The sequence below is a fragment of the Puma concolor genome, chromosome E1 (genome assembly GCF_028749965.1).
Source record: "Puma concolor isolate L17-30 chromosome E1, mPumCon1.1.hap2, whole genome shotgun sequence".
NCBI lineage: Eukaryota > Metazoa > Chordata > Mammalia > Carnivora > Felidae > Puma > Puma concolor.
The window spans coordinates 12,320,670-12,331,265 of NC_141680.1; the positions used below are offsets into that span (position 1 = coordinate 12,320,670).

General features: G+C 48.5%; 1 protein-coding gene across 3 annotated transcripts in view; it reads right to left on the reverse strand.

Annotated features, from left to right (window-relative positions):
• NT5M (5',3'-nucleotidase, mitochondrial) overlaps positions 1 to 10,596 on the reverse strand; it is a 33,240-nt gene extending 22,644 nt beyond the window's left edge. For all 3 annotated transcript variants that reach the window (XM_025920427.2, XM_086686219.1, XM_086686218.1), the window contains exons 1-2: positions 10,182 to 10,596; positions 6,599 to 6,699 (exon numbers count right to left, since the gene is read on the reverse strand). In XM_025920427.2, the coding sequence (XP_025776212.1) occupies positions 6,599 to 6,699; positions 10,182 to 10,451 (371 nt within the window). In that variant the 5' untranslated portion in view covers positions 10,452 to 10,596. The remainder of the gene's footprint in view (positions 1 to 6,598; positions 6,700 to 10,181) is intronic.

The window sequence follows — 10,596 nt, forward strand, 5'->3', positions numbered from 1 at the left end:
GAGAGAGAGGGAGACACAGAATCGGAAACAGGCTCCAGGCTCCGAGCCATCAGCCTAGAGCCTGACGCAGGGCTCGAACTCACAGACCGCGAGATCGTGACCTGGCTGAAGTCGGACGCTTAACCGACTGCGCCACCCAGGCGCCCCACCATTGTTTTTTTAAAACAAACATTTTTCAGCCTTCTCTTAGGGACTGACCTTTGAAGCCAATTATAATCCCGATAGAAAGTGCTCATTGCTTTAGACATCATGAGTTCCTTTTATTCATCACATACTAAAATCCATCATATTCTAGGGGTGCCTGGGTGGCTCAGTCAATTAAGCGTCCAGCTCTGGATTTCAGCTCAGGTCATGATCTCATGGGTTTGTGAGTTTGAGCCCCATGTTGGGCTCTGTGCTGGCAGCATGGAGCCTGCTTGGGATTCTCTCTCTCTCTCTCTCTCTCTCTCTCTCCCCGCCCCTCCCCTGCTCATTCTCTCTCTCTCTCAATAAATAAATAAACTTAAAGAAATCCATCATACTCTAAGCACTAGGGAGATTCAGCTATGACTCATTCATTTGCCGGCAGTGACTCCAAATCAGTTTTGGCTATTTTCACACGTCAAATGCCCCTTTCAAGGATAAGTCATGCTGACTAATGGCACTTTATATGGAATATACTGTGCTGGTTGTTCTGGGGGAACATCTGCAGGAAGAATAGCATTTAAGTATCACTTAGTGTGTATCAAATTTAAATACAGAGCACAGACAAGAGGTGGGTGGGGGGATGGCTGAAACAGATAAAGGAGATTAAGAGTGCACTCACTATGATCAGCACTGAGTAATGTACATGATTGTTGAATCATTATATGGTACACTTGAAACTAACGTAACACTGTATGCTAACTATATTTCAATAAAAATTGTTTTTAGATGCATATGGAGGGGCGCCTGGGTGGCTCAGTCTCTTGATTTTGGATCGGGTCATGATACCAGGATCGTGAGATCAAGCCCCATGTCGGGCTCAGCACTGAGGGTGGAACCTGCTTAAGATTCTCTCTGGGCGCCTGTGTGGCTCAGTCATTTAGGCGTCCAACTTCAGCTCAGGTCATGATCTCATGGTTTGTGAGTTCGAGCCCCCTGTCGGGCTCTGTGCTGACAGCTTGGACCCTGGAGTCTGTTTCGGATTCTGCATTTCCCTCTCTCTCTCTGCTCCTCCCCTGTTTGTGGTCTGTCTGTCTGTCTGTCTGTCTCTCTCTCTCAAAAATAAATAACCATTAAAATTTTTTGAAAAAAAGATTCTCTCTCTCCCTCTGCCCTTCCTCTGCTCGTGCTCTCTCTAAAATTAAAAAAATAATAATAAAATAAAAATGCATATGGCTTTGATCCAGCTGGTCCACTCTTGCACAGAAATACTTGCATGTGTACTCATTGTAGCCCTGATAAACAAGGAGCAATGAGAACCAACTTAAATGTCTATATGGAACGCATTAAATACATGATGGACTATGTATACAATAAAACACGATGCAGTAGTTACAAAGAATAAGATAGTTCGATAGTGTTGTTGGGGAAAGGTAGCTAACACACATTGTCAAGTACAAAAGAGAAAGCAATAGAATAATATAGAAGACCACATCCTATTTTATAAACAACAACTATTCTGTGAATGTTTATTCAGCAAATACCTCAGCCTGTACCCTGAGCCAGGTAGCACCCTAGGGACCAGGAATATAGCTCCCTGACCCCAGGGAGCTGACATTTGAGAGAGGAAGGGACAACACAGACACACAACATCAGCTTAGAGAACATACCCGGGGGGGATGGGGAGGAATAGCTGGGTGGGGACAGTGGCCTCTTTAGCTACAGCAGCATGGCCACTTTGAAGAGGGGACACGAAAGCGACTCAGAGCTAAAGGATTAAAATCAACGTGGCCACCCCAAGTTCTAGCAGGGAAATATTCCAAGAGGGTATGTTAAGAGTTCTGTAAGATCAGAAACAAGCTTGGTGCATCCCCGGGGCAGAAAATAAGCCAGCGTGCCTGGAGCAGGTGAAAAGAGGTTGGAGGGCGACACAGCGGGTAGCAGACCACCTCACGGGCCTGGCGGACTTAGGGTGGGAAGCCAAGAGGGAGAGGGGGAGGGGCAGAGAGGGAGGCAGACAGAGAATCCAAAGCAGGCTCCACACTGACGGCACAGGGCCCTACGCGGGGTTCAAACGCACAAACTGTGAGATCGTGACCTGAGCAGAAGTCAGACGCTTAACCGACTGAGCCACCCAGGTGCCCCCCAAGAGGTAGTTTTAAGAGGGGACCAACATCATCAGAATTTGGTTTAAAAATCTCTCTCTGGCTGCTGGGTAGAACATACAAATTTATATACAGATAAACCTGTATTTGTAAACCATACAAATATGTACATAAATGCATTTTAAAAGGTCTGTAAGCATACACCCCAAATTGTTAACGAGGATAGAAAGAGTGGGGTTGAGGGAGATGTACATGGGAGAGTGGAGAAAATGGGCAACTCACATTTTTTCACATATGTACACACTGCATTTTTAATAAGAATATACTCATGTATTACTGAATAATAATAGTAATAGTAATAGTAATAATAATAATAATAATAATAATAATAATAATAATAAAGGGTAGGGGGCACCTGGGTGGCTCAGTCAGTTGAGCGTCCGACTTTGGCTCAGGTCACAATCTCGAGGTTTGTGAGTTCAAGCCCCGCTTCGGGCTCTCTGCTGTCAGCACAGAGCCTGCTTTGGATCCTCTGTCCCCCTCTCTCTCTGCCCCTCCCCCACCAAAAAATAAAAATAAACACTAAGAAAAAAAGGGTAGTTGCCACTGAAGATAGTCCAAGGAAGCACAGCCCCTGCTCAGTGCTGGTGGAGGAAGGACACAGCATGCCAGGGAGGCTGTTTTAGGACAGTCGGCAGATAAAGTATTCGCTCACTGTTCCCCTCCTACCTGACACCCCCTTGCCTTCTGCACCTGCCAGATCCCTTTTCATTTTTCAAGATGACAGCTCAAGTGTCGCCACCTCCTCTGGGGAGTATTAGCCCCTGGCTTCTGTATTCATACATCTACTACACCACTTCTAGAACTATGTTCTAGTCATCTGTTTACTAGTGAACTCTTTGAAGGCAAGATCTCTGACCTACTTCTGTATCTGCAGCATCTTCTAGGAAGCCTAGCATGTAACAGATGCCTGACAAATATTCCTTAAGTAACATTTTAAACCTTGGCCTCTGTCTACTTCGGTACGAGATACAAAGCTATCCACTTAGTTACTGACTAGATCCCTCTCTCTCTCTGTCCAAACTTTGGGCGCTGACTGACCTTAGGAATCTACCCTGTTAGGAGCCAAATGGAAGTACAAGACCTGTGGTATGGTCTAGACTTGCATTTTCACAAAAGCGTTAACAGGGAAGCTGTGGGGGGAAAAGTGTTCTAGGCTAGAATACATATGAAGAATGCTATATCCTCTGCTACCCCAGTGAAGGGTCATGATGCACACACCAGCAATCTGGAAGCCCTTAGAAGTCTGATCTTAATCCAATACCCCCCATACTGTTTTGGTTAAAGAATACTTTTTTGTTGCGTATCTATTAAATCTTGCAGGATAGTAACCACAGCAGCTAACATCTACTGAGCACTTACCATGTGCCAGGAGCTATATATACTGAGGACTTTCTCATAACCCTCCTTCTACACTTGAAGAAACTGAGACCCAGAAAGTTTAATAATTTGCCCAACATCTGAAAGTTAGATTCAGGAAAAGCCCGGGTGTGAGCCTGGGCAGCCCAACTCCAGTTAGGATATAGCCTTAACCACTATGCCATCTAGCACCCCAGAATACAGTTGGCTGAATGCGGTCCAGGAAACGCTGATCCAAACCCAAATAGAATTTTGAACAGCTTCAGTGCAGATACGCATACACTTTGCCCCTCTAGGCTCTTCCTGTAGGTGGAAGAAGTCATACAACAGTATTCCACCATAAATCAAGTTCAAATCATAAACCAGAATGAAACACAGTACTCTGCAGGACCTGACTCAAGTCTAAAACTAAACTGCCAACCAAATGAGTCTGAAAAACTCTAACTCAAAGTTCTAATGGTGGAACTTTGAACACTGATGATTTGGGGAGGCATTTATATGGCACAGTAAAGACCAAATCATACCTTATGTTTGATTGGTCATGCAGGCTGGTAAATTCAAGCAAAACTGTGACCAATAAAAGTTTATGCAAGTCTAGAAATAAATCTTAAACACTTATGGTCAGTTGATATTTGTCAAGGAAGCCAAGACCATTCAATAGAAGGAAAAAAGAGTCTTTTCAACAAATGGTTCTGAGAACTGGATTTTCACTGACAAAAGATTGAGGTGGGACCCCTTCCTTACACTTTATGCAAAAATTAACTCAAAATGGATCAAAGACCTACATGGAAGAGCTAAAACTATAAAGTTCTTAGAAGAAAACACAGGAGCAAGTCTTTGTGACCTTGGCTAAGGCAAATGATACTTAGACACGACAGCAAAAACACAGGGGCAAAAGAGAAAAGCAGGTAAAGTGAACTATATCTAAATAAAAACTTTGGGTTTCAAAGGACACCACCAAGAAAGTAAAGCAACAATCCACATGGGATGAGAGAATATATTTGCAAATCATATATCCGATAAGGGACTTGTTATCTAAAATAAAGAACTCTCAAAAATTAGCAATAAAAAAGATCGATAACCCAATTGAAAAAAAGTAGGAAAGGATCTGAACAAACATTTCTCCAAAAAGGATAAACATATGGTTAAAAATCACGCAAGAAGATGCTCAAAGCATAAGCCCTCAGAGAAATGGCAAATCAAAAGGACGATGAGATATCTCTTCACACCCACTAGGACGGCTACAATAAAAAAGACCACACGGGGAGCCTGAGTGGCTCGGTTGGTTATAAGTATTCAACTTTGCATCTCAGCTTGGGTCTTGATCTCAGAGCATGAGTTCAAGCCCTGCACTGGGCTCCATGCTGTGTGTGAAGCCTCCTTTAAAAAAAAAAAAAAAAACAAAGCCCACAAGTGTTAGCAAGGGTGTGATGGAATCCTCATCCATTGCTAACGGGAATGTCAAATGGTACTGTCACTTTGGAAAAGTTTGGCAGTCCCCAAAATGTTACACATGGATTTACCGCAAGACCCAGCAATTCTGCTCCTAGGTATATATACACCTAAGAAAAATGAAAACATATGACTACAAAAAAAACCAAAACTTGGGGCGCCTGGGTGGCTCAGTCGGTTGGGCGGCCGACTTCGGCTCAGGTCATGATCTCGCGGTCCGTGAGTTTGAGCCCCACGTCGGGCTCTGTGCTGACAGCTCGGAGCCTGGAGCCTGTTTCAGATTCTGAGTCTCCCTCTCTCTGACCCTCCCCCGTTCATGCTCTGTCTCTCTCTGTCTCAAAAATAAATAAACGTTCAAAAAAAAACAAAAAAAAACAAAACTTGTACATGAGTGTCCATGGCAGTATTATTCTTAATACCTAAAAAGCAGAAACAACCCAAGTGTCTACTAACTGATGGACAGATGAACAAAACGTGGCATATCCGTACCGTGGAATATTACCCAGCCATGAAGTACTGATTTGTGCTAGGAAGCAGATGAACCCTGAAAACACAAGACGGCATAAAAGAAGCCAATCACAAAAGACCACACAGTGTATGTACATGAAGTGCACATGAAATGTCTCGCACGGGCAAATCTACAGAGACTTAGAGTAGACGGTGGCTGCCTAGGGTTGCAAGGGAATGAGAAGAAGGGGTGGTGACTGCTGATGGGTTTAGGGTTTCTTTTGGGGGTGATGAAAGTGTTCTGAAGTTGACCATGGTCATGAGTGCACAACTCTGCGAACACACCCGTTGAATTAGACACTTTAAATGGCTGTACGGCACGCGAACTACATCTCAGGATGGCTTTTGTGTTTTCTGTTTTAAGTCCTCAGGGAAGGCCATCATCTGTAACTGCTGATGGATTTTAGTGGGTGGTTATGGAGCGGGAGCTTCAGCTCACAGAAGCAACTGCTCCACCAGAAGCAAACAGAAACACCTCACACAATACTGCTTCCTCACCACCTTTCTCATTAGGTCTCCCGTTAGGCCCCTTCGTACCCCCTACTCTGTTCCTTTTCAGCACTGATCACAGCCCGTGATTATCTCTGCTTGTGAGATTCTTTAACGTCAGCACCCACTCTCCGGCAGGGCTGTGAGCTCCAAGATGGCGGGACGATGTGTTGTTTGTCTCTGTATCACTGGTGTCCAGGAGCATCTAACAGAGTCGGTTCTCAGATATTTGCTGAATACGGGCTCATCCAGCACCCAGTCACCCAGGTCCCATTAGACTCAATATTTTCTCCTGTTACTGGATCAAAACACCTTACTAGCCTACAGGCCGAGTGTGTGTCACTCAGGGTGTTACCATGTCCAGGGCTGAAGAAACAAGCATGGAGGCCTGTGCAGGGACGAGGGAGAGAGAAGGCAGGGCGGCAGAGGGTGGGGCAGCAGGGGAGAAGGGAAGGCGCCGGCAGGGGGAAGGTGCAAATACTCAGGCGGGAAGACAAACTTACTTTTCTAGGTTGGCCATCTGCTTCACAGCTTCCACAGCCCCCGGGAGAGGCTCCAGGTCAAGAAAGAAATTTTCCGATTCCCATATGCTAATGGCCTTCTCCTAAGAAGACGAGAGAGAAACATGCGACTTACAGGGTACTCAGCACCTTGCCTCACCACAAGGATGGCACAGCTGGGAAGAGCTGCTGACAATAAGAGTGTGAGCCTTCCACGCTCCCCTTACCCCCCAACACACACACACACACACACACACACACACACACACACACACACACAAGGACACATCCCAGGGGGAGGGCAGGTCACATGGAGTATGTGTGTTCCAGCCCCTCTCCAGGGGCTCCGACTTCAGCAAGGATCCAGCAGAGACCAGCTAAGGTGTCAGGGGCCATGAATTCTGAAGCCTGCTCTGCTAGAGGCACGGCTAGGGCCACCTGGGACCCAAGGTAGGTCATGAATCATATGCACTTGCTTGATTAGAACGGCCAGAGGCATTGTAGAAGCTCTGAGGGTGGACCAGGTCTTGCCATGGCACTAGAGTCCTTGAATTCAAGAGCTGGAGGAACTTAGAGATTTTTCAGCCCACCTCTGTGCAGTGTAGGTTAAGGGGGGGCTGGTGGAGAGCAGGTGGAAGGCCAGTTGAGCAGAACTCCAGGCTCCTCACTCATACCAACTACGACAGCCCTTTTGTCTGCTTTGTGCATTGATATGTCAGTAAGTACTTTGTGTAAAACGTATTCTGCAGCTTTTAAAGTTTGAAAGCCATGGGGCGCCTGTATGGCTCAGGCGGTTGAGCGTCCGACTTCGGCCCAGGTCATGATCTCACGGTTTGTGAGTTCGAGCCCCACGTCGGGCTCTGTGCTGACAGCTCAGAGCCTGAAGCCTGCTTCGGATTCTGTGTCTCCCTCTCTCTGCCCCTCCCCCGCTCATGCTCTGTCTCTCTCTCTCTCTCTCTCTCTGTCAAAAATAAACATTAAAAAAATTGTTAAAAAAAATAAATAAAGTTTGAAGGCCAAAAATCCAGACCTGCATCTGTCATACGAGAAAATCAAGGCTCTGAATAGGGAAGGGTTTTTCTGAAATGTCACCCAGCAGAACGGTGGCATTGCTGAGAGCTGAACACCACCTCCCAAGTCCCAGGCTAGAAGTTTCTACCTCGTGTTACGGGGCCAAAACCAAGTGTGCAGAATGCCACAGTTCTCCAGGCCTGGGACAAGGGGAAGGAAGACAGACCCAGGCCTCTGAGGAGCAGGAACCTGAACCCCATGTATGTGGTGCGGCAAGGGTCTCTGCCAGGCCAGAGGCCACACGCTCCAGAACCACCGTGTCATACGGGCGGGGAGAACCCTGAGATCACACTGGCCATATTCTTGCAAACTGTGTGGGATTAAGCAAACGAGTAACTCTTGCTAATGTCTGTTCTCTCTTGTTTGAGCCTCACATCCCACAAGGGGCAAGAATTGCTATCCTTGGCTTACTGATAAGGAAACTGACGTTTACAGAGGATTTCTTTTTCAAGGCCACTTATGGGTGATACTGTCAGAACATGACTTACGGCTTCTGACTCACACAGAGGCAGCATAGGCTGGTGGAAAGCACACTCGACAGAGGGGTAAGAGGTCCTGGCCCCTTACTGTGTGACCCCGGGCTAACCACCTCACCTCAGTAATCGCGTCCCAGCCACCTCTCCCTCCTTCCATCACTAACTGGGCTCTGAAACCCTGGTCAAGGCACTTCCTGTCTCTGGGCTCAGTTCCTCAACTGTTCTGACCACGCGGGATTCCAAGTCAGTTAAAATGAGCACTGCCTTCCACCTCAGCCCCGGTGACCCCTCAGAGCACCATGGAGACCAAAGGGGATACAGATAGAGCAGTGTTTTGTAAAGCAGATGTGCCTACATAATTAAGCTGGGTTGACTGATTGGTTGTCTTTAACTGTAGATGCTGGGCCAGCTCAGCCCAGGTGAGACCCGGGGATGTCCTGCTGTGAGCTGTGCTGGGGATAAAGGGCACGTGTTCATTTATTAAAATCCCATTTCCTGCAATGTTCCCAGAAGCAGAACTCAGCATGTCACTCCCAGAACACCCCTTCCTTCGTGTCCCAGGAGCTCTGTTCCTTTGCCTCGTCCTTAGAAAATGGTAATTCATCTCCTTAGTCCTGGGGCCTGCACACTTGTACAAAGGACTACAAAAACCACTGTCCTTTCCAGGATCGGGGACGGGCTTTATTTTATTGCCCTAATACACTTCTGGAAGGAAACAAGGTACCCAGACTGTCAATACCGTGCACCGTCTATAAACGAACACACACACAGAGCAGGGGGGTATGTTACTGAGGCCGCAAAAAAATTACTAGGGTATTCTCTCCACTTCGAAGTTGGTAATCAGCCATTAGAGCTGGGAGGAGTGAGCACACAGAACTCTGGGAAAGTCACCTTCTGAAGTGCATGGTGTTAAGAGGGACATGGTGCTTGATTTTCTTTTCAACCTGCCTCTCAACAAACCAATTATTGTCAAGTAACCTTTTCTAAGTCGAAAGAAAAGTTACTTGTTAGAGCAGGACAGAGAAGAGGACTTTGGGGTGGCGAAAGCTAAATGTGCTTGGGAGGCAGACGGACTTGGGTTCCAATCCTGGCTGAGCCCCTTACTGTCTATCTGACTTAGGACAAGTTTCCTCGCCTGCATGATAAGAGATATAATGTCTATCTCACATGGGAGATAATGCAGTCAACCTACGGATACAAAATAGGCTCTAATAATACCATCAGCAGCATCATCATCAAACTTCTGGTGACCTAGGTGACCCTAGGTGGCCAACCAAGGGATGCCAGAAAACATCCAGCCTCTTTAAGCGGGCAAGGCAAAATCCTGTTCCTTTCACCAAACAGTTTAAGCTCACAAACCAAGCCATCTGTCTATAAACGTGCCTGGATATTTCCCCTCCATGCATCGCGGACTCAGAGAGCAGAGCACATCAGGAGTCAAGGGGATGTGGCGGGCTCAGGTTCAGCAGGGCCGCCAGAGCAAGGGGATAAACCAAGGAGTTGATCCCACCCCATCTTGACCACTGACGCATTGTGTGATGTGCAGCGCTGCACTTCTCTGGACCTCAAATACCACTGGGAGCTAATGCATTCATGGAAAAGGGCAAAAAAAAAAGAATGGTAAAGACACTCAGCAAATTCGCGAGGACGAAGAAGTGGGCACGTGACTGTGGCAGGGGTCAAAGAGGACTTTACCTGTAACGTTTATCTCATTTAAAAAATTAAAAGACTCGTGGCCAAATGCACCAAAACTTAAGAAGTCTGCTGAAGACAGTATATTACGCTTCCTATTCTCGCTTTGGCGAGGACAGCCACCAGCTCCTGCGCGCCTCGGTCCTCCCCAGGCCCCCCTTTCACACGAGGACTACCCCGAGGCTCGGGGCGATGACCCACCCAAGGTCACGCGGACTCCCGGCCCAGGACCGGGAAGGAGGGCCTCAGTCCCGCCGGGCTGGGCTAGGGGCCCCGGAGCGGGAACGGCGGCCCCGCGGCGGCGGCGCCGAGCGGGGCCGGGGCGGGGGGCGGGGGGTGGTGCTCACGCTCAGGCCGGGCTGCAGGCGGCCGTACTGCTCCGACAACCAGAAGCCGCGCCGGTCCTCCAGCGCGACGTAGGGCTGGTCGGGGAACCGCGCGCGGAACTTCCTGAGGAAGCCGCCCTCGAAGTCGGCCAGCACGCCGTCCATGTCCACCAGCACCCGCAGGGAGCGGCCGCCCGCCCGGCCCGCCGGCCCGCCCGACCCCCAGCGCCGCCCCGCGGGGAACGCCGCGCCGCGGGGCCGCCGCGCACACCAGCAGCCTAGCCGGATCATGGTCCCTGGCGGTCGCTCGCCGCAGGCGCCGGGGCCTGGGCCGCGCCACCCCGCCGGGCCGGACCCGGAGACATGACCGCGATGGGGGAGAGAAACCCCTGCCGGCTCGGGCGCGCGGGCAGCGCGGGGCGCAGGGCGCGGGGCG